Below are 24,013 nucleotides of genomic sequence, written 5' to 3'. Positions count from 1 at the left end.
CTGCTTGTTGCATTAATACCCTGACTTAAACTCTACAGAGAATGCATTTCACCTGCTAAAGGAGACGAAAGGAATAAACTCCCGGTCCCCCCGCAAAACATATCCGTCCATTCCCGAAAGCTTGAAAGTGTGTGAATGAGGTTATCCCCGCAGATTAACACTTGGTCACTGTACTACTGAAAAGCCAATTAATCAATTATATCCAAAATAAAATAACAATCGACAATACAAATAAATAGCATGTGATGTCATGGGGTGATGTAAATAGACGCCCATTATTCTTTCTGCCTCCACGACTCACATGACCACCACATGGTCAACCGTCAAGTCGACTTTCAACCATGGGAACATGAAGCACCAGAGCTCGGCTGAACGAGCCGAGGAGACCGCCAAGCTGAACCGGGCTGAAAAAAAAAAAAAAAGTGAGCCGGGGGCGACAAGTCAGTGCGACGCAAACACGCTGTTTGGCAGCCGGCCATCACACACAAAACCCGACGCGAACGTTTGGGAGAGACTTTAGTTCATTTGAGAGTCCAAATGCACTCCACTCGCAGGATACGAACTGTCACTCCGGCAGAATGAAGGAGAAATACGGCACCTTGCAAAGCTGGAAATGCTCCGACTGCAGGCTCTCCGGGACGGCGTCATTCTCCTTGGCGGCCCCAGTCTGCGCGGCCGACGACGACGATGACGCCGTCAAGCCGTCCAGCACCTTACGAATGTTGAACTTCTTCATTTTCTTTGGTGGTGGTGGAGGATGAGGTGACTGGCAGACGCGCTGCACCGAGCGAGGTGAGCCGAGTTGCCGTCAACTGGCGAGTAGCCGAGGGAGGGGAGGGTTGAGCGAGACAGGGAGCTCGGGGGTTAGCCGCTAGCTGGTTAGCTTGACTAACGCACACTTTTCAACGCCGTTCCGTGTCCATCTCGCGGGCTGCGGAGGGTGTCGCCGAACGGCATCGACTGGAAGGTGGCCCAGCGTCAATCCGGCATTTACGCGTCGTACATTATTGGTGCTCGAGCGAGAGTCGACTAGACGAGCTGTGGTCAGCCCGTTTCTCTGCCCCGCCTCCCGCAAAGCGGCGAGCGGAAGGAAAATAAGGAAGGAAGCTAGCTGCTAGAGCTGCTAACAGGCTACGGAAACGCGGAGGACTGCGGCGAGGACCCGGATGTGCAAGAGCCGTAATGTGAAAGGGCCAATCATAATGTTGATTTAAAAAAATAAAAAAATAAATAAAGTTAACAATAAATACATAAATAAATTAATATTAATAGTGGTATAACTAGTAATAATAATAAACAATAAAAAGTAAACCAATAATAATATAAATTGCTCATAATATTATTGGTTTGTAATATTGTCACACATGAATAATTATTAAATTATAAAACAAATATTTGTAATAAAAATATGTTAGAGGTGATAACATTGAAAAACTAAAAATAAAGTAAGGGTGGCAGTTAGGGCTGGGAATCTTTGACCGTCTCATGATTCGATTCGATTACGATTTTTGGGTCTACGATTCGATTCAGAATCGATTTTCGATTCTCGATGCAGACGATTTTAGATTCAAAATTGACAATACAATATGTATTATGTATGTAATACAAAATGACAAATAGACATTAAAGTGTCTTTTTTTGTTTTTTTTGTTTAAACATTTATTAATTTTGTATTGTAAGTGCCTTTTTTCCACAAAAACATCATGTGGGCTACAACTGCCTTTTCCCCTTCTTCATTTCTAATTTAAATAAAATTGATTTTTTGATATTAAATATCGATTCGATTCGATTAACAAATGATTCTTTTATGAATCGATTTTTTGGCACACCCCTAGTGGCAGTAATATAATCAGAAAAATAAATAATAATGATTTTTATTAATAAAAATGGACATTAATTAAATAAAGTTGAGTTGATAATAATTGTAATAATAATAACTAGGATAATACAAGTAATACTGATGATGCTGTGCATGATTATTATTGTGGTTCACAGTGTAGAACTGTACTGAAACTGGATTGCACTTAAAGGTTTCTTAACAGACTGTTCACCACAACACCCCCCAAAAAACATTACAGTACTTTGATTATTTTTATAATGATACGTTTATTGATGTGGTCTTGTAATTGGTTTCAATAGAACAAGAAAGGCATCTAATTTTAGATCATGGCCATGTTTTGAGTGGAAGCACCGTGGCATGGAGGCTTCCAAGTTATCAGGAAGTTGAACATGTTAATACATGCCAAATGTCAATAGAGGAACTAATTTGGTGGCAAGTGTAAAACTTCCTGCAAGAAGCACAATAATGCATTAGTGTGGACCAATGCTCCATACTTGGGACAACTTATGAGTAACACAACATCACAACAGTTCAATTGAGCCCACTCTATATTGTACTTTAGTGTATTATCGCACATGTCTCTTTTCAGGTGAAATTTGACACAAGGGATACGTCTTTTGATAGCAGTGTGTGAAAATAGGCCGCATTTCCTCCTTGGACTCAAAGCAGGCCGTTTTACTTCCATAACAGGAAAATCTAGTCAGATGAATGGCTGCTTAAATAGGGTGTCCTTTTGAGATAACCTACATTTGTCAATTCTTAGCGTATTCAGATTTTGAAGGCAACACCTTATATAATCTGAAATCTTTTCAAGAGGGGAAATAAAACTAACTAAAATAATGTGGTTGCACAAGTATGCATCCCCGTGTGGCCGTGGGGCTTCAGAATGAACCAACATTCAAAATTATTAACCCCGAATAAAGTTTAGTTGTTCTAGTAAACTAGACACTTGTGCAACCAAGTTATCTCAGGTATTTTTACTTCTATTCTTTAAAATTGTTTTATTTTCTATTTTCTTTTATTGAACTGCATATGTTGTTGCCATTGTGTACTGGAGCTGAATTTGAAATTGAGGTCTCTCCTATCTGGGACATCGAGACATAATTAGACATTCTTATTCAATGACTTTGGTAAAGTTGGAATTTGATGATAATCCTACTCAGCTCTGGAGGACATATCTGTGCTGTTTTATGCAGTGGTAGACATACTGCAAAAAAATGCCAGCATAACAACAAAGCCAGCGTTTTTCTGGCTGGGATTTAAAGGCAGCATAAAAGGGGTTAACAATCTCACGCTTTCTCACAGGGATCCCATGAGATTGCCGCATCAGTACTAATAAAAGGAACAGCAGTTATCTGCCTTCACCTTTCACGCAGAGACCCTGCCAGATTACTGTAGTAGAAAAGTCCAGTATTTAGCTGAGCAACTTGTGAAGGCACAACTGTGTATGAGGGGCCTTTAGGGACATGCTGTAATGCAGGATTACCTCGCTCTCTCTCACACTTCGACTACTACTGAAACACTCATTTACATGACTGAAACTAGTACACCGCTCACATAAACAGTAATGAAAGGACCTTATACACATTACCGAAACCTCTCATATGCACAACTGAAACGTCTGTGCTATCTTTAACCCAGTACAAACATCAGGAGAATCATTGGCTCCCTCTGGTGGGATGCTAAGAATCACGTTTAAATTGTGCATTGTGTAATTATGTAACATTGAAACATTTTTTTTAATACACAACATTGCATTTATTAAAGGTCTCATGCCACACATTTTTCAAAATGAATCTGTAAGTTTTTTGTGTGCACTGTGTAATAGCTTGTTGTAGGATGTTATCAACAGTATTTAATTCATAGCAGTAGACACGCTCACACGCTAAAACAAACGAGGGGTGACACATTAAAATGTAATCATTGGCGTTAAGGCAGGTATCGGCAACTCAGAGACATTTGAACACGTTTTTTACACAGAAGAAAATATGGGAGCCACAAAACCCTTTTGGCATCTAAAATGAAGATTGTTTTACTGTCCTTTTTTTCTGCATCATCTGCATGCAAAAAAAAGTATAAGGATAAGACATTGGGTTGAAGCTTAACTTATTTCAAACACAATACACAGCAATAATGTTTACTTGAGTCCTCCTCGCATTTATGAACTGAAAATCCGAATTTGAATCATCCAGCCGCATTAAAAAAAAAACAAGATGCATTTTGCCCTTGAATATGTCATCAATTCATCAATTGTAGCCTACTGGACCGTGAACCTCAGCATACAAAACAATAATATATAAATGCTTAGCATATTAGCACGTCCGCCTCCCAGTTCTGAGGACTCGGGTTCGAGTCCAGGCTCTGGTCTTCCTGGGTGGAGTTTGCATGTTCTCCCCATGCCTGCGTGGGTTTTCTCCGGGCACTCCGGTCTCCTCCCACATTCCAAAGACATGCATGGCAGGTTAATTGGGCGCTCCGAATTGTCCCTCGGTGTGCGTGTGAGTGTGGATGGTTGTTCCTGTTCGTCTCTGTGTGCCCTGCGATTGGCTGGCAACCAGTCCAGGGTGTACCCCGCCTACTGCCCAGAGCCAGCTGAGCTAGGCTCCAGCACCCCCCGCGACCCTTGTGAGGAATAAGCGGTCAAGAAAATGGATGGATGGATGGATGGATGGATGGATGCTTAACATATTTCTTTACCAACAACACGATGGATTGCTGCTTGAGTTGTTGTTGGCCTGTGGTGGATTTGTCTGTAGCTCGCTAGAGGGAGACAAAGTCCACGTTGACAGCATAACTACTGTCGCTGTGTCCTCGGTCAAGTTATTAGCCCTTTCAATCAAATTATAGCGTCTCCTTGTCTAGTAAGTTTCATAGCTTTGTGTATAAACAACTGCATGAAGAATGGGCCACACATATATATAAAATATATATATATATAATTGCATTAACTGAGTTTTTTTTTTAATGTTTTAAAACCTAAATCACCAAAGTTAAACTTGTATATACATCTTCATACATGTATTTACATCAGACACATTTTGATTATACTTTAAGACGAAAAAACAAACGTAGTTAACCCGGAAGTAACATCGGAAGCAGGTGCGCGGTCATGACGTCACAATTGTGGTCCCGGAAAAAAAAAAAAACAATTTCGTTAGTACCTTGACTTTGATATAGATGGTGGACACAACAATTAAAAATTATGGTTACGTCATATCCATCCATCCATTTTCTTGACCGCTTATTCCTCACAAGGGTCGCGGGGGGTTACGTCATATAATTAACTACAAAGATTGTCTCGCTAATGTGGGCGGGAAGGTAAGAAAGGTGTGTTAATCACTGGCACCTGAAGTCTTTCACCAAATCTACCCTCTCTCTCCTCCAGGTGGTGGTGGGGGGCCGGCCAACCCCCCCATCCCAGTTCCGCCTGACTCGATCTCAGCTCCTCCTGACGCGCCCGCCCCCGGTACGTAGGGCGGTCGTCGAGTCCTCCACGCTGCCACTGCCCACCCACCTTTTGGAAGTTTCTGTAGCCCGCCACACCACGACAGGTACGCCGAGGTGGGCGGAAGACCGGGCCGGGAGACGCGGCACCACTTAACATCAAGTTTGTGGTTGTTTTAGGACGACAACACGGTGGCAAACATGACTGAGCTAGGGAAGAAGGTGATCTTTGTAGTGGTGGATGTTCTCTGCGTCTTCATCGGTGAGTTTTGTTTCTTTACGTGGACTATTTTTTTTTTATTTACCTTTATTAGTTCAAGCATAGTTGAGTTTAAATGGTGCAAAAAAAGGCAGACTGACGCATGAGATTGCTCAACACAAGCACATGGTTTATCCATTTATCATCCTATCGTTGGCCACACAACAAGTTGCACCATGCAGACGAGACTGCAAAACACGCAGTGGTTGATCATAGAAGGTGGTTTAGTGCAGACTGTTTCCCAACCTTTATTGAGCCAAGGCACATATTTTTCATAGGGAAAAACATCTCACTACTCAAATAATGACTGTAGAACATTAATTGTTCTGTTTGTCACTTCAAGTCGCTGGCAAAGATACAATTTGATTATTTGTTGTAAATAAATGATCATTTTGGATCATTTCTTATGACAAACTTGATGATTTGTCATGACACATACATGTAAAGGTTTGGAGTTCACTGGGTTAGCGTACCAGCACTGAAAGTTGTTCTCTGTCTATCTTGTTCAAACAGGCCACAGTTTTATTGTGTGTTTCCCAACACACTCACTTTAAAGAATGCTGCAGGGTCTCCTGTTGCGCACACACGTTTGCACAAAAGTGCTGTGTAGAATTATTTAGGACTGTTTACTTCGTGTCGGGTTGTTAGATTTGTAATAATGCACCAAGTTTTTGTTATTGATCAATCAGAACAGGTTTGACATAATTGATCATGTGTACCGGTAGTATTGCTGTAAGAAAACAAAAACATGAAGAGTTTAGGATAAAGTCATTTATTTTCATGTTATAATTTTTGGCTTAATTTCCTAATATTTGTCAATTGAATTGTATTCATTCATATTTTTTTCAAATTTAAAGGGAAAGTTTAGTTTACAAAAATATGTACTATGCACCTCTGCTAATTTAATGCGGCAATCTGATTAATATTGTATTTGTGGAATGTAAATTAAGCAGAAAGGGTTGCGGGGGCCATTTTGCCACTTGCTGAAAATGACATTAGAGTGCCTGTCACATGATCAAACCCAGAAAACTGGTGAGCTGCGCCGTTACCTGAGCCAAAAAGTCTTTAACTGTTAAGAGATAAAAACGAGCAATAACAAAACAATGCATGATTTTAAAGTCCCTATAAAGTGAAAATAATGTCTTCTAAATTTATCAAACCAGAGAGCAGTGTTGTTAACAACGCTGGCAGATCTGAATGGTTAAAAATATCGGCAAGTATATAAAATTATGCTTCAAAATTTTGACAACTCCGAGAATGGTTAATCACGCGTACGTGTTTGTTTGTGTACGTGTTGTTTGAGAGTTTTAGAATTTTTCAAGTCTGTAAGTTACACAAACAGTCAAGCAAGTGTGTGTGCGGCAAACAAAATGACTTGTCACAACTTGCCCGGGTCTTCACGATGACACCAGAACTTGTCAGAATTGACGTCCTCCAGGTGTTGTTGGTGTCACATCATCGTCAAAGCAGGAGGTTGTACGTGAGAAGAAGATACCAGGAGCTCTATGCTCCTGTAAACTGGAATGTTAGCCGAATTATTAGCTATAATTCCTTTAGTGGCTATTATAATTTTTTTCAGAGGGTGTCTGTTGAGGTGAAAGGGTGCGCTCGTAAATTGTGCAAAAGCTGAGAGGATTTCAAACACAACTGAATTAAGTTTAAGTTTGCCTTGAATTTTGATGACGTTTTCAAAGAGTTTCTCCAGTCCACCAGTTCATGATCCCGTCCACTGAGAATCTTCATGACCTTTAAGCCTCCCCACCCTTCCACTAAGGATTACTGATTGGAAATGAGACTAAAAATAGATGGTTGTTGCAAGTCTATCAGCGCGTTAGGCCCGTCTGTGGTGCAAAGCTCAGGTTTCAAGAGATTTCAGACGGAAAGTTTCACCCTCTGAATAGTCACAGATGAGAACGTGAGAAGGACCGTCCAGGTTGTCCTTCTGCTTCCTTTTCTGCAGGATCATACAAAATTTTTGGTGACCCAAAAACTTCGTCTTCCTCAGTTCATCGGTTTTCTCATCTCCGTCAAGGAGGAAGTCTAATTCAGCCGTCGTCTCGTTGCGCTCACCACTGGCTTACTCTTACTCCATACTTAGTAACATAAACAGTAGGGATGTAACGATATCCAAACATCACTATACGATATTATCACGATATGAAGGTCACGATCCGATAATTATCACGATATTGTGGCGATACAAAAGAAGGTCACAATATTGTAAAAAAAATGAGCTCATACAATGGAACCCCCCCCACCACACACACACACACACACACACACACACACACACACACACACACACACACACACACACACACAATATTGTGTTTTTGTACATTACAGCAATGACAAATATAAAAATATTATATATAAAAATATATAGTATAATATAATATAATATAATATAATATAATATAATATATATATATTGAGGCACTAATACAAGCATTACAATAAATTGATACATTTTTTATTATTAATAAATAAATAAATTCATTAATAATTAATTACATTAAATAAGAAATTAATAAATACAATAAATTGAGTTCCTCCATATATTGACTCTGTTCACAAGTATATTATGTTCCCCTTCATCTGACCATTAATCGTGGATTTTAATCACAGAAGGGCCAAAACATGCCTTGTGAAAATTAAACTGCACTAAAAAAATAACTAGCCACCAGAGGGTGCTAGAGCTGCACAAGTGGAAATCAACCCGACTTTTTTAATATCGTGACATGACGACGATATATTGTGGCAGTTTTGATATCACGATATTGCCATTATCGTTACATCCCTAATATACAGTACTGTAATGGAATAATTAAATACAATTAAAAATAATTAAACCTTTTTTTTTAGCACACTTTGTCCTTCAATGCACATTATGCTGCTTTTTCTGGTGTGCACACAAGTCCCGCCGCTTAGTCCTCCATTTACGAGTCACTTTGACACTTGCTGCGAAAACGTGCGGTCATGTGACTGCCTGATGCCATTTGATGAGTGAAATGAAGTCAAATTTCACAAACGGTTAGCTTAGCACCTAAGCAACAAGTAATTATCGATCGGTGTATAAAAGAAGCTAGCAGAATCTAGCTCAATGTAGCGGAGTAAAAGTATAGTTTTTACTTAACATAAATATTAAAGTTAAAGTAAAAAAGTAGGTTGCATTAAAACTACTTTTTAAGTACAACTTTAAGGACACTGCAGGTTGTTCTTTGCCCTACGGGCCACCTGGTGACTGACAGGCAGGAATGATAATAACTATTCTTTGCCTTTTTATAAAAAAATAAAATAAATGAAACAACAACAATGATGAACACTCCAGTCGTCCTTTTTTTATGAACGCATAGTCCCGTCTTTGTCCTTGTCAGTTTAAAATGTCCGCTTGATTGAGTATGAGGATCAGCGAGTCATTTTGGTGCGCTTTTTGAGTTGTGATGGCATGACTTCATCTTTGTGTGTAAGTCAATATCAGTGTGTAGGTTTTGTTTGTTTGTTTTTTTATGTACAAGGGAATATATGTCCCAATTGGGAATATACGACATTCCCCGTCAACAAATAATTGCCGGTCCGTGAAATACATCTGTATCTGTCCTACCATGAACCGGTCCCTGACGGAAAACGGATCGGGGACGATCATTCGAAAAGCCCCGCCTGCCAAAAGTGTGCGTGCATGTTTGTGAGTCTGTGTATGTGTGAGACAGATGGAGCTGGAATGTGCTGAATGCCCACATTGGAGCTAAACTCTCGATCCGTGTGCTTTTATTTCGCACCCTTCCCCTCCGTGGTCAAATGTCCATCCTGTCACTTTGTGTTACTCCTCAGTCGTTGACCGCCTGTAGTCACGGCAACAAGCCCCTTGCATACAGCGTGTAGAAGCTGCCCATTTTCTTGCTTTTTATCTGTGGCATTTGTTCTGTATAAGCAGCACTAATGCAGAATTGGGGTGATACAAAGTAGAAGTAGTTCTGGATAAATCCATACATCACACCAATAGTGCTTCACTAGCGTTACATATACCTTCTAGAAAGGAGGTGACAGTTTGACAATACTTTAAGCTCACTGCAAATGATGCATTAGTTCCTGTCACAAAGTTGTGCCGCCGCCCGTCATGTAAACGAGAATTAAGCAATGATTTAATTAAGTATCACTTCTGTTGTCCTGTCATACTTTTTTTTTAAATTTCACCTTTAATGAGGATATGTCACATTGAGATAAAAAAAAATATATATATAATATGATTATTTTGGCAATAATAATAATATAATCACGATTACATTTAAGCAATTATTTTTTGATACAAAACAGGAACAAAGCATTTTAAAATATTAAGACCAATTAAAAAAATAGAAACACTATAATTATATAACTTATGAACTAAACAGAATATATATTAATATATATTTATAATAATATTTATTTATTTATTTATTTATTTTGGCAAAAACTTGAAGTTGGAATGCAACATGCACTCTGGAGTAGGACGATCATTTATTTTTTTTGTACAAAACAAGAAAATGTTTAAATATTAAAAAACAAAAATATTAAGACACATAAAATTCTTTGAAAAACTAATTTAAAAAAATTAATTAGTTACTTTAAAATTTCAAAAAGGTGCAAATGTATACATTTAAACAACTAAAAAAATTTTATTATTTTTTTACGATTATGCTGATTTTGTAATTGTGGAGTGTAATAATTGAAATTGTAATTGAATTTCGATTAATTGCACAGCCCTATTTAAAGCTACTTAACCTAGAATATTCAATTTTGAATCGCTACTGCCACCTGTTGACAAAAAGTGAAACTTCACATACCCTTCTCCGCATACGCAACACGTACGTGACGCCACATCCGCAGAGAGAGGGCAGGAAAATCCAAACTGAATCCAGTCTGAAAACCAGATAGATGCTCATCTTCGGACCAGACAACCTGTGTTCGAATCCCAGTAACTGCTGTTATGGTTCAGTTTACTATTTTTTGCTATGCACATGGCCCATAGGGGTCGCTAAACTACAATACGTAACACTTGGTCGTAATTTGGCATATTTCAAAACGACCTATGTGGTCGTATTAATTGGAGGTCTGTCAAGTATTAGCCAGATGCTTTCAGGAGAACCCATTGTGAACAGCTAAGTTGTTAATCTGCCAATTAGAAGATGTTTACAGCACTTTGTATACAGCAATGTCGGTTCTTAAAGCGTTTTATAAATAAAGTTGAGTTGAGCTAAATGCAGATAGTATCACACTAAGCAGTGAATGGGTCGATATGTTTTTCTCAATCGTCAATTTCCTCAAATGACGGCCCACCTTTCGGCTAATGCACAATGGCACTAGCCTGGGGGGGACAAACTAATAATGACTTGAATCAGGTCCACGTCCATCGAGCGGGGTGACTACAATATATAACTGCATATTGACGTCGGAATGAGGTCAAATTAATTAACGTAATTTGCACAGAACTGGTCTTCGACCGACCAATGCAATATGATCTGCTTCGTCCCGTGGACGTCAATTGTTTAGTGGGGAGAGTCTCATTCCGTGAATTGATGATTGACAGAAGTGTCCAGCTTTGTATAACTTTATAAAACTTCTTACCTCTGAAAATTAGTGTTGTTCCGATACCAATACTGGTATCGGCAGAGGTGTCGATACTGCATAAAAACAGTGGTATCGGTATCGGTGACAACTCACAAGTAACATGCCGATACCATTAATTCCAACGCTAATATAGGATTTTGGATGCAGCATCTTGTGTCTTGCTCGTGCACAACATTTACTGATATATGACATGTTCACTGCATGCCGATCTAAGATTTCCTATTGGCCCTTGAATGCTCTGAATCAATGGCAGGACAGCTTTTTCATGTTGAGGAAAAAACCCCCGTAAGTATCGGTATGGTATCGGCCGATATTGCAAAGCTGGGTATCGGTATCGGGAGCCAAAAAACGGTATCGGAATAACACTACTGAAAATACATATGTAAACATAGTTAATTGGATAGTAATGAGGTTGCGCACGTACGAGTGCGCGCAGCGGGTACGAGCGTGCAGTTTGTTTTCGGCCACAGGTGGCAGTAGCGATTTGAGATTTTAAATCTTCCATATTGCTGCTTTAATGTGGCGATTTGTGGAAAATGTTTTAATGTCACTCACGCGCGCGCGTGCACGCGTTCTGAGTATCTGCCAAATCTGTGTCAGAGTAAAAGTGGGAACTCTTGACTCTTGCTGCTTCACATTCCCGTGTGAAAATGAAAGTGAGAAGTTGAAAGAAAGTGTGCATGTTTCTGTTGAGTTCCAACTTCCCATCATGCTTTTCAGTTCAGTCTTGTTTCATATGTCTGTTGTATGCTGAAATAGAAGTGTATTATTTATTTTTTTGTGAAAGAAAGAAAGCAGTAATCACCATTGTGGCCATAAAAAAAAAGTAGTTGTTTTTTCCCCCCCGTAGAAATTCTGTGAGAGAGGTGACTTGTTGTCCGTGTTGTACCACTCCACTGTGATGTGGACTCAGCAAACGAACGTGAATCACCCCAACTAACTGCAGCAAAATGCCAGTTGCGTGCGGATTCGAGCAAAGCGTTCACCTCTAAACTCTTACCTGCTCCCATCTTCTCCAGCCTCACGCCGGTCCTCGGGATGCTGATCGTCCGAGGCCCTGAAAAACAGGAACACTTTCCACTTCCTGCTGGTGCGGAGGGTCAAGAGGAAGTTGTACTTGTGTCTGATCCCAAATTCCATCTTGTTTATTTTTCCAGCGTGGTATCGGTGGGGGATTGGGAAAGCTTGAAACCGTCGTTTCCCTCGCTTCTTTTAAAAAATTCTACTCGGGGAAACTATCATCTCATGCGGGTCTTAATCTTCTGTGTAATCACTAGTCAGTTGACACAAATAAAACAAATAGCGACAGTGGGTCCTCGGTTTACGGCGGTATCAATATAAGTGTTATGTTCTGGAATTGGATCTCAAAACCGCAGACACAAATAAGATTTTAACTCTTTATCCGCATAACATCGAGAGGCGTAGAACAAACTTGACGAGAAACAACGAGAATGTATCGAGAATCACGAGACGCTAAGCTAACTTGGGATGTGGAGGTGCACAGAGGAACAGAGGTAATAATCCGACAAAAACACACATTTCTCAGACAGCTTTAATAGACAGTGAATCAGTCTGATTGGTTGTGGCTAGACATGTGGGTAACAGGACTGACATGAAATTATCTGATTGGCTGTTGACTAGATAAAGAGATTAAAGATTCCTGACACATAGCGCACCACCAGTTGAAACCAGATGCCGATTACATCAGTTCAAAACACATACTTGACCCAAACATAACCCTTGCATGACCCTAGTCACGACAGTAAGCAATGCATAACCCTTGCATGACCCTAGACATCCTTGCATGACCCTAGTCATGACAATAAGAGGTTTTGAGGTTCATATGATGCGCAATTAACTCATTCACTCGCAGCCATTTTCACTGAAGCAACCCTTTCCCTCCCGGCTGTTTTACTGTATTTTGACTGATTTTGTAAGGCTCACAGAATATTGTGTTCTATAACAACATGGAACCTACCAAAAGAAAGATTAGTCTCTTCTTTCATCAAAAAAAAAGTACATTTCTATCAGTTTCCGTTTTGCAGCAGTTAGCATAAGAATATAGCAAAGTTTCATCATTATTCACAAATCTATTTCGAATTGTGAGTAATTGAGGTTTTTTTTTCAACATGGTCCTGGTTGATCTCCTTTACTCTGCTGCCACCTGCTGGCCGGTTGTGTAATAACTACCATTTCTGCAAGCGTTCTTTGCAGTTGTGAGGCTGCATCAAAGCTTTCTGTATGCTCTAGCATTAAAAAAACAAAAAAAAACAAAAAAAACATAAATATGTCTTTGAGACACAAAACATTTAAAATAGAACATATTTGTATGTTTTTGGGAGCAAATGAATTAACTTGTAAAGCATGCTCATTTAGTGACATACTTGCTGGCCAAAAGTGATTTTCATACAAATATTTACTACAATTCTGGCTTTACTACTGCCTTAGAGTGGGATAGTAATTTGGACTTGTGTGCAATTTTGGTTACATCGCCAATAGGAGGAATAGACCTCCATTGTAAACTGAGTTTTTTAAAGTAACTAAAGTTTTCCTTTATTTCTTATGCATGCCAGATCCATCACACCAGCATCTACTGAAATTCAAACAGAATTCACTTCTCCCTCCCACTGCTCGCTGAATCAGTGGATGCTGGTGTCTGTGGATCTCACTCTGCTTCATCTATCCTTCCCTCCTTCCTCTCTTTAGTTTTTCCTCTGGTCTCTCGAGATCTCCCTAATCTGATAGAGGTTTCTGGGGTTGGCGTAAGATTCTGGTTTTGTAACCATGTGGGTGGCAGGTGGTGTTTAGTTGGCGCTGGATTTCACTTTGATCCATCTTTCTTTCATTTGACCTTTCCTCTGGTCTCCTGACCTTCTGAACTTCACGACTCTGGCGACACTCTGAAGTATCCGGTTAAGGTGAAGGGTAATGGGGGATAATCGGTCTATCCGTAGAATCAAAGAAATGTTTGACTCAGTCTGTGTTCTTAATCTTGTTTTCAAGTGGATTTTCTGCTTTAACCCTGACAATAACTCAAAACATACTGCCAAAACAAACAAAAAATCATCGGTGGGGGAAAAAGTGGAAGGTTGCAGACTGGTCAAGTCAATCTCCAGACTTAAACTTTACAGTGTATGCATTTTACCTTTCTAAAGGAAAGACTTGACAGTTGTAATTTCTCCAAATAATACGAACACATCATGATCCATTTTCTAGTTGTATTCCCATAGCTTTGCTAAAGTCACAAACTGATTCACAAAAGTCTATTTGGACAAAGTATGGATCACAAATTGTAGACATTTGTATTCAAATATAGGGGATACAAGAAAAACAACTTTTAAGTACAGTACTTAATTATATCCCACCACTGCTACAATCCAAGAAGTTTAAAAGGAATCTACTTCCTGGCTGATTGTGCCGTGGAAAAGAGCTGGATGCTGTTTTTTTACTGTGCCGGCGGCGTGTTTGTTTTGAAGGCAGGCCGTTGCACAACTGCGGCCAACCGTGCGGCCGCACTGGCAGCCAGACATCTGTCGCACAAACACCCGCTTATCAAAATGTTATGCTTGCACCCTGCAGAGTAAACAGTAGCCGTGGCGCCCTTCAAAGAGGGGCGCAGCGCACGCTCGACCAGCCAAAATAATGGACGTGAGCGTTTCCTGGTTTCCTTTCATCTAAACTTATCTCGAATGAGGGAAAATTGCGAATTGACGTGTTTTTTTCCAGCACTAAAAAGAGAAAATGCTTTTTTGGTATGATGGTAGTTTCCAGTTTTTGTGCAAGTGTTTTTATAATTGTATTTTTTTCTAAGCAGCTTGCATGTTGACCAAAGCCCTGCTTAATAGGAAAGTAGTAAATATGCTGAAGTCCTACATTTTGACTAGGGATGTAATAACGGTAATATCGTGATATCGTGATATTAAAACTGCCACAATATCGTCATCGTCATGTTCACAATATTTAAAAGCAACACAAAAGTCGGGTTGATTTCCATTTGTGTAGTTATAGCACCCTCTTGTGGCTAGTTTTTTAGTGCAATTTAATTTTCATTAGGGATCTTTTGGCCCTTCTATGTTTAAAATCCATGCTAATTGTTAGATGAAGGGGTACGTAATATGCCTGTGACCTGTGGCAAAATGTGGAGGAAGCCAGTGTGCGTGCATTAACAACATAACATAATGGTAATAACATAATAATAAAACATAATAATAATAATAATAATAATAATAATAATACATTTTTGTGAAGTGCACTGTGTTCCAACTATGTTTTGCATTTGCATTATTTGGGTTGGAACACCCATGGAACTAGGGGCGTGGAAACCAAATAAAAAGAGAAGGTGAGGAGGGGATTTTTTTTTTTCAGAGAATGTCGATATACGTATTATGCAGCCCTATTCAAAATTATATAAAAATTTTCGGGAATTTGACGTTTTTGTGGTATGTATAGGTAAAAAAAAAGTAAAAAAAAAAAATCAATATAAATAAATAAAAAATAAATAAGTAAAAGGTGCAAATATTTATATAGGAAGTGATAAACATGGAGGATGGCATTTCTATGCTTTTGGCTATTTGCACCATGTCATCATGCATATTTGCTTGCGTATTCTTTCAGCGAGCCGGTCCCACACTGTGGAGGAAGGAAGCAATGTGTTAACGGAGAACTCTTTCTCTCTCTCATACTCCATAAACCCAAGCCTAAGAAAACCATCCATTCTTCCCCGCTATTAGCTTTGGCAGTGGAATGACGAGTTCAGGAAAACAGGAAAAAGTCATTTGAATTGTGGACTATTGTTCTGCTCAGATTTAAGAGACAGCAATATATCCTCCGCTCTTTAATTCGACTTGCACTTGGAGTCCTTTTAGTCACAAAGCATGTCATTATTTGACTTTTTTTGTTCGTGTTGACGAAGCTTGTTGAGGGCCATGACAAGGCACTGTCAAAGGTTGGCCTCGGTCGTGTCTCCACGGTGACGCCTACGACACGTTTCATTGGAGCGGCCGAGTCGAATGTTTATACCGTGTAGTTTTAGCTGTTTCCTGATCATCGGCTCATTGTGTCGTGCAGTCACCCTAACCACCTTCCCAACACGACACGGGTCCAAATGATACCACTGAACAACCGTGTCATGACCCGTATGCGCTTGCAAATGTTATAGATAAAAAAAAATATCTTGACAATTATATGTTCTATGTAGCCCCACTCGTCTAAATATGGTATTGTGGTTAATATTGCGTTAGTGGAATATGACTTAAGCAGCCAAATCCAGCAGTTTGTTCACTATCAGAAGGCGGCCATTTTGCCACTTGCTGTCACGTGAAAATGACACAGTTGTTCAAGTAATAACCAATCACAGCTCAGCTTCAGAAAACGTGAACTGTGATGTCATCTTCAATCGACAGCAAGTGGCAAAATGGCCGCCCCCTGAGATGGATAAAAAATGGCTGGCTTTTGCTGCATAACTCACAAATGTAATGTTAATCAGAAGGTCGTGTTTAGACTCGTGAGGTCACATAAAACATTATTGTCAAGAAATGTTTAACATCCGAGGTGTGTTATGTTTGGCTTAACAGTTAAAAAAAAAACATTGTAACAATATTTTACTTGTGAATTATGCTAAGCCGATGTTTCCCAATCAGGGGTACGTGAGCACATTGTCCATTGAAGTGTTGAAAAATTTATTTCCCAACTCAATAACCTGAGGCACAACAACTCAACTCAGGTGACCCGTTAAAGCTCAGATGACTGAAACGGATGTAAAACTGCGAGATTGGGTCTGAATATTATGCTTGTTGTTCAGTGTTTTGTTCCTGATATTTCAAGTTTACATTTCTGTTTAAAAGGGGACTTAGTCAAAGGTTTTTGTGGAAAATGTTAAGTGTTATATTCAGTATAGCAATGGCAGGTTTATTCTTTATTTTGATTTGTGTTTTGTTTTTTTTAAATATTATTTAAAAAAAAATTTTTATGTTTAACATCATCAGCACGTATGAGTGAGTGGGTACTCACGGTATGATATGACAAAAAGTTTTGGGGATCAACCAGCCAAAAATGGTTGGAAACCAACCTATTTATTCAGCCAATCTGATTTTTTCTTCTTTCGTACTTTTCTTGTTTTTTGCTTATCTGTGCCCCACCTCCATCAAAGTCACCAAAATCATGTTACACTACCTGCGCCAATACTTAGACGTGGATCCAGCAGGTCTGCTTTCAGCAACCAAATGGCCGGACGCATGTCAAAGGAAATGCGCTCGGTACACCGGAACGTCCAGCATGGCGCCGAGAGATGAACCAAATTCCCAAACGAGCGCATCAAGTCTTGCTCTCTATTATCTTAGCGTTATGTGGTCTTTAGTATATGTCAGGTTTACCTGTTTGGCATCTATTAAACACACATTAGACACAAAAAGGCGAGAAGACAGTTCAAGGGTCGCGAGGAGAGAGGAGAGGAACTGACTGATACAATTCACTACTGCACTCTGAAAAAAAATCCCCTCCTCACCCTCTTTTTATTTGGTTTCCACGCCCCTATAGGTACCTATGTTTTTTGTTATCTTTTCTAGCCCAATATTGAATTAGTCTTTGGATCATTTGGGCTTGGTATTATCTAGGACTAGAAAATGGTTTTGTTTTACTTTCATATGATCTGGTTTTAGCTATTCCTATTACCAGTGTTCTTAATAATGTTCTTACCACTACATACAAACACTTTTTGTCTTATTTCTCACAACCACTGGCCTGTTTCCGAACATTCAGTTTCCTCCAGTTTCGTGCAACTAAATCCATAAACCAATCGTGATCTTCTTCCCCCCCCCAGCGGCCCTGCCCTCAGCCATCCTGACGTTGATGTTCAGACCGTACCAGAGAGGCATCTACTGCGACGACGAGAGCATAAACTACCCTTACAGGAGGGACACCATCTCCCATGGAGCCATGGCCGCCGTCACCATCACCAGCTCCATAGTCATTGTGAGTCGATACCAGTCTTCATCATCAACCTTGGAATAGTTTCTGTCATTTTTCTGTGTCTTCTTTTCATAATTAGCCATAAAATGATGACAACCAAAACACAGGGGCATGGGTGATTATCACCGGCTTTAAGAGGAAGTCATCACATTTTATTTTATTTTTTACAATAATATGGTGCATGTGACCTCACTGGTCTAAATATGTTATTCTGTTTAATATTGTGTTAGTAGAATATGAATTATGCAGCAAAATCCAGCCGCTTTTATCCATTTTGCCACTTGCTGTCGACTGAAGATGACATCACAGTTTCTCAGGTAACAACCAATCAGAGCTCACCGTTTTCTGAAGCTGGGCTGTGATTGGTGGTTACCTGAGACCTGAGCAACATGGCATTTTTCATTGTGTGATAGTATTAAGCTAGTAGACTAAGACAATGTTAAAAAGGGAAGTCAACCCAAAAAATGTTTTTTTTGACAGTAATCTCTGTCATGATCAGGGTTGGGTTTTGGTTTGTTTTTTTGTTTTTGTCGGTGTTCTAGTTTTTAGTTTGTCATCATGTTCCTTTAAGTTTCTCTTGTCTTGTCTTTTTAAGTTTGTCTTGTCAATCATTGTCCTGCCCACCTATGTTTGCCTGACTTCCTCGTGTGTCAACCTATCAGAACCCTCTGCCACTTGTGTCTTGCACAGATGTGTCTTGTTGTGTCAATTAGTGTATGTATATTTAGTTTCTTGTCTCCCGTCGGTCTGTGTCGATTCATTGTTGTTTTCATCCTGTCATTCTGCTGTTTTTTTTTTTGCCTTGTGGTTTCCCCAATGTCTTGCTTTGGAGTTCGTTTTTGTTTTGGTTTAATTAAATTCCCTTTTTACGTCATGTCTGCCTCCTCGTCCTTTTTCTCTGGTTTTCGGTCCACAACCACATCCCATACCTCAAAACTTCACAAATATTAGTCTAAATATGGTTTGTGTTTTGGAATATGTTAAGCAGCAAAATCCATCAGTTTTTATCAATATCACAAGGTGGCCATTTTGCCACTCAACTGAAGATTACGTCAGTGTTGCTCAGGTCTCAGGTAACCACCAATCACAGCGCAGCTTCAGAAAAAAGGTGAGATCTGATTGATTGTTACCTGAGAAACTGTGATGTCATCTTCAGTTGACAGCAAGGGGCAAAATGGCCGCCCCCTGAGATGGATAAAAACGGCTGGATTTTGCTTCGTAGTCCACAAATGTAATATTAATCAGAATGTCATGTTCAGACTAGTGAGGTTGCCAAGAAATGTTTAAGGTTGACTTTCACTAACGATGTGATCCTGCTGCGCAGATCACGACCGGCGAGGCCTACCTGGTGCACACCAAGCGTCTGCACTCCAACTCCCAGTTCAATCAGTACCTGTCGGCGCTCTACAAGGTGGTGGGCACCTTCCTGTTCGGGGCGGCCGTCAGCCAGTCGCTCACCGACCTGGCCAAGTTCACCATCGGGCGGCCCAGACCCAACTTCTTGCACGTGTGCGCCCCCGCCAGCTGCAACGGGTACGAGCTGCACATCAACTGCACCGGCAACCTGCGTAACGTCACCGAGTCCAGGTGGGTTGCCAGGAAATTACGTGTAGAGTACTTATCCGAAAAATTTGAAATCATAGCTCCAATTCGGTACTTTGTACTGAAATTGGTGATTGGAAATAGGGCTGTGTTAATTGAAATTCAATTACAATTTCAATTATTACACTCCACAATTACAAAATCAGCATAATCATAAAAAAGATTATGAATACTATTTTTTTTGTTTTAATTTTGTACATTTGCACATTTTTTTTAAATGTTAAATTATCTAATTTAATGCATTTTGTTTCATCCAAAAGTGACTTGCATAATTAGTGTTTCAAATAATTTCATTTGTCTTATTATATATTTTTTTTAATTTGTTTTTTACGTTTAAACATTTTCTTGTTTTGTACCAAAAAGTGCACATGCTGCACTCCAGCTTTTGCCAACATGAATAAATAAATATATGTTATAAAAATATTATTAGAAATTGCTTGGTCCAAAAGAAACTTACATCATTATAGTGTTTCTATTTGTATTAATTGATCTAAATATTTTTAAATGTTTAAAGATTTTCTCGTTTTGTACCAAAAAATAAATGATTGTCCTATTGCAAAGTTTTTGCAAACATAAATAATTAAATATGTATTATTATTGATATATATATTAGTATTAATTATGTTTGGTCCAAAAGGAACTTACATAATAATAGTGTTTCTGTTTTTTGTTTTTTTTTAATTGGCCCTAATATTTTTAAATGCAACATTTTCTTGTTTTGTACTAAAAAAAAAAATAATAATTGCTTGAATAATCTCGATTTCAATTATTGGCAAAATAATCGTAATTATTTTTGTCCATAATCGAGCAGCCATACTTGGAAATAAAAGTAATTATGATAAAATAAAAATTCACACTATATGTTTAAAAGAAAAATATAAATTAAAGCACAAATTTTATGACAAAAAAAAAAGACCAATGAGTAGAAATAAAGAACCAGTAACTACGAAGAATATTTGCTTTTTTTCCCCATTTGTCAGGTTGTCATTCTACTCAGGCCACTCGTCATTCGGGATGTACTGCATGCTCTTCCTCTCCGTGAGTTGACACTACCAACACACGCACAAACTTGCACACAAACACACACACACACTGACTGCATGATGGTCCTGCGTAGCTCTATGTGCAGGCCCGCATGCAAGGCAAGTGGACGCGTCTGGTGCGTCCCACCATCCAGTTTTTCCTGGTGGCCTTCTCCTTGTACGTGGGATACACGCGCGTCTCCGACTACAAGCACCACTGGAGCGACGTGCTGGTGGGTCTCCTGCAGGGGGCTCTCATCGCAGTTCTCACTGTGAGTACAGCTTTAACATCGGAGATTTAAAAAAAAAACAAAAAAAAACAAAAACAAATGCAGTACTATCACTGAAATTTTTGTCAACTGTTCATCAAATGGATCATATTTAATGAATGCATTTATACTGTACATCAGGGGTCACCAATGTGGTGCCCACGGGCACTTGGTAGCCCAAAGCACCACATGAGTAGCCCGTGGGCCTTTTCTAAAAATAGCTCACCAGTGATAGGACATTGTGATTTTCTAGGGATGTTACAGAAGTGATTATTGGAAATTGGAAATGTAAACTTTGGCAGAAATTTATATTGCAAGTATTAATCAGTCTCTGCATGAATCAGTAGCCAAGTACCGCTACATTGATGCTAGTTACATTAGCCCATCTATGGCATTTTTCATTGTGTGATAGCATTAAGCTAGTGGACTAAGACAATGTTAAAGAGGAAGTCAACCCAAAAAAATGATTTTTTTTTCTTTTTTTTTTTTTTTTAACGATAATATCCGTCTAAGTATGGTATGTGTTAGTGGAATATGAGTTGAGCACAAAACTGTATCCGAAGGCGGCCATTTTGCCACTTGCTGTCGACTGAAGATGACTTCAGTGTTGCTCAGGTCACAACCAATCACAGGGCAACGTCAGAAAACGGGTGATTGTTGCCTGAACCCTGATTATGATGTCATCTTTGGTCAAGAGCAAGTGGTAAAATGGCCACCCCCTAAGATGGATAAAAATGGATAGATTTTACTTCATAACTCATATTCCAAAAATGTAATAATAATCAGAATGTCATGTTTAGAATACTGAGGTCACATTATAACATATTATTGTCAAGAAATGTTTAAGGTTGACTTCCACTTTAAAATAGTTTGACAAAAGCAATTGTATGTAACTTGTGTTGCTGTCTACTGTCGCCCTCTTAGGATGGAATTCGGCATAACAACAACATACTCTGCTCTAACCGAAAGACCAAATGCTGAAAAATACAATTAGATGTTAAAGGACCTGTTATTAAGCCGAATGTACCACTGAAAAACAAAATCTGACTTGTTCAGGTGAAATACGTCTCGGACTTCTTCAAGCAGCGTGGCGAGCCGGCGTGCAAGCAGACGGACGCGGTCGACGGCGAGCGTCTGGAACGCAAACCCAGCCCACAGCGCACCAACCACTACAACTACTCGCCACCCGTATGACACGCCTACACACACCTACGTCATTTCATGTCGGTAACCACTAGCTGGAACTCTTCAAATCCCCTCCGCCAACACATTTGTATAGCTCGAAATGTAAAGTGAAATGTACATGTGTTGTCTCAATATGTGCAATGACACAAAGATTTTGTTACGGTTTGTTTGGAGGATTGATGCTGTGACTTGATGGAAAAACGTGTGAAAAATTCTAATGTTTTTATTTTTTATTTAGGATAAGGCTGCTTCACCACTAAAATTTTATCTTTTACAAGCAGACCACTCACTGCTTGAGCTAACACATTTTTTATATACAGTATTGTTTTTTGTGCATTACTACTGTGCCTTATCTAATAAACTGGTCTGTTATTTTTAACCATGTTGTAGTGCTCATGTGCCATAAAGAATGCATGAATTAGCTGTAATCATTTTAGTAGAGATATCCCGATCAAACTTGTTTGGACCCGAGTCCGAGTCACCTCATTTTGAGATCGTCCGATTCCCGATCCGATACCTCGGTATTTTATTAACTCTTTGACCGCCAAAAACGTTTAATGACGTATTCTAAAATCCTAAACAAATGCTGCCAAAAACGTTAATTTACGTTTATTACATTTTTTTTTTCTCTCAATGGTCTTGTGATGCGCTGCCTTGTCACGAAACAAAAAATATTAGTGTCAAAGTCACTGTTGTGCAAAAAAATGTATTTTTTCACAAAAAGCTTGTTTTTCTCTTAATATTTTTGTGTTTTCGCTTTTGTCACTCCAATGACCTAATTTCAAATGGTGATTACTAAAAACGGAACAAGGTAGAAACATACTTTTTTTTTCTCTCATGAAAGAATGGAATCCAATCTTTCATATGGTATCCACCATATTTATGTCATCATACCGCACAATATTCTGTTTGCTTTGAAAGATGAGTGAAAATGCTCCAAATCGGCTGGCACCGTTGGGTGTTTTTGGATAATGTTTGGCAGTCAAAGAGTTAAGGAGAATTACCCCAACATCTTTTATATGGTGAGTGGAAAGTGGTTAAACTAAGTAAACCATTTTAAACCCTTTTTTGGCATATCTATGCGTACTCTAAAGGCTATTATTACCCAGTACAGTATAAATTTTTCACAAGAGCTTTATTTTTGAGAGCCTACTGTAGCCATTATAAAGCATGCTACTTAACACAAATTGATGGGCTAACCTAATGTTGTTTTACTTTAGGAAGAAAAAAATACAGTAGATATGGGTGTGAAACAATCCAACTTCACAACAAACAAAAGGCTGCCGGCCCGGGCGGGATTTAGCGACTCCGCTAGGACATCCGAACCTCCGAGTTCGTGTTAAGATCGGCTAGGCTAGGCTAAGCTAGGCTAGGCTAGGCTAGGCGCAACACATTGCACACAGTGCAAGTCTCACTACCTCCGCTTTCCACATTAAAGATGATAACTTAAGTTTCCACATTAAATATGGTAACTTTAGTATCTCCACTTCCAAATACTTTGGTATTTTGAACTACCTTGTTTAGCCCTCGGTGCCATTTCCTTGTTTAGCCCCGCCACTCGATGGCATTAATAGTGTCACTGTAGTAGAGTGACGCCATGTCGTACGCACTGCGTGGAAAAATGAAGTGTCACTCTGTGGCACCGCCCAACTCCAGATTTAATTAAAAATAAAGTTAAAAAAAAAAAAAAAAGATAACCTCATATATTTATCCGAGTCCTAATCGGGAAACAATGTCCGATACCGATTGAGTCAGCAACCACGTGATCGAGTCCGATTTCTGATCATGTGATTGGATCCCTAAATTTTAGTATTAACGT

General features: G+C 39.2%; 2 protein-coding genes across 9 annotated transcripts in view; one reads left to right on the top strand and one right to left on the bottom strand.

Moving 5' to 3' along the window:
* Positions 1-1,141, bottom strand: part of stxbp5b (syntaxin binding protein 5b (tomosyn)) — a 34,250-nt gene extending 33,109 nt beyond the window's left edge. For all 6 annotated transcript variants that reach the window (XM_077538231.1, XM_077538233.1, XM_077538234.1 and 3 more), the window contains exon 1: positions 599-1,141. In XM_077538231.1, coding sequence (XP_077394357.1) covers positions 599-736 — 138 coding nt within the window. In that variant the 5' untranslated portion in view covers positions 737-1,141. The remainder of the gene's footprint in view (positions 1-598) is intronic.
* Positions 626-22,573, top strand: LOC144031272 (phospholipid phosphatase 2-like). Of its 3 annotated transcripts, XM_077538238.1 has the most exons (8): positions 652-792; positions 5,226-5,391; positions 5,465-5,546; positions 17,968-18,119; positions 19,441-19,703; positions 20,699-20,756; positions 20,836-21,012; positions 22,066-22,573. In XM_077538238.1, the coding sequence occupies exons 3-8, from the start codon at positions 5,486-5,488 to the stop codon at positions 22,201-22,203; spliced, it is 849 nt and encodes a 282-aa protein (XP_077394364.1). In that variant the 5' UTR covers positions 652-792; positions 5,226-5,391; positions 5,465-5,485; the 3' UTR covers positions 22,204-22,573. The 3 variants fall into 3 exon arrangements, with proteins under 3 accessions (XP_077394365.1, XP_077394364.1, XP_077394363.1); XM_077538239.1 differs by having other exon boundaries at positions 626-792; positions 5,226-5,546; positions 19,441-19,649; XM_077538237.1 differs by having other exon boundaries at positions 5,226-5,546.
* The last annotated feature ends 1,440 nt before the right edge of the window (positions 22,574-24,013 follow it).

This window comes from Festucalex cinctus, chromosome 12 (assembly GCF_051991245.1).
Source record: "Festucalex cinctus isolate MCC-2025b chromosome 12, RoL_Fcin_1.0, whole genome shotgun sequence".
Lineage (NCBI taxonomy): Eukaryota > Metazoa > Chordata > Actinopteri > Syngnathiformes > Syngnathidae > Festucalex > Festucalex cinctus.
This window is presented reverse-complemented; position numbering and strand designations above follow the sequence as displayed.

Excerpts from the sequence above, each read along its gene's own strand:
- LOC144031272 (XM_077538238.1), top strand. The coding sequence starts at position 5,486 with ATGACTGAGCTAGGGAAGAAGGTGATCTTTGTAGTGGTGGATGTTCTC. Across the intron at positions 18,120-19,440 it reads TCACCAGCTCCATAGTCATT|ATCACGACCGGCGAGGCCTA; the intron begins GTGAGTCGATAC and ends CCTGCTGCGCAG. Across the intron at positions 19,704-20,698 it reads CGTAACGTCACCGAGTCCAG|GTTGTCATTCTACTCAGGCC; the intron begins GTGGGTTGCCAG and ends CCCATTTGTCAG.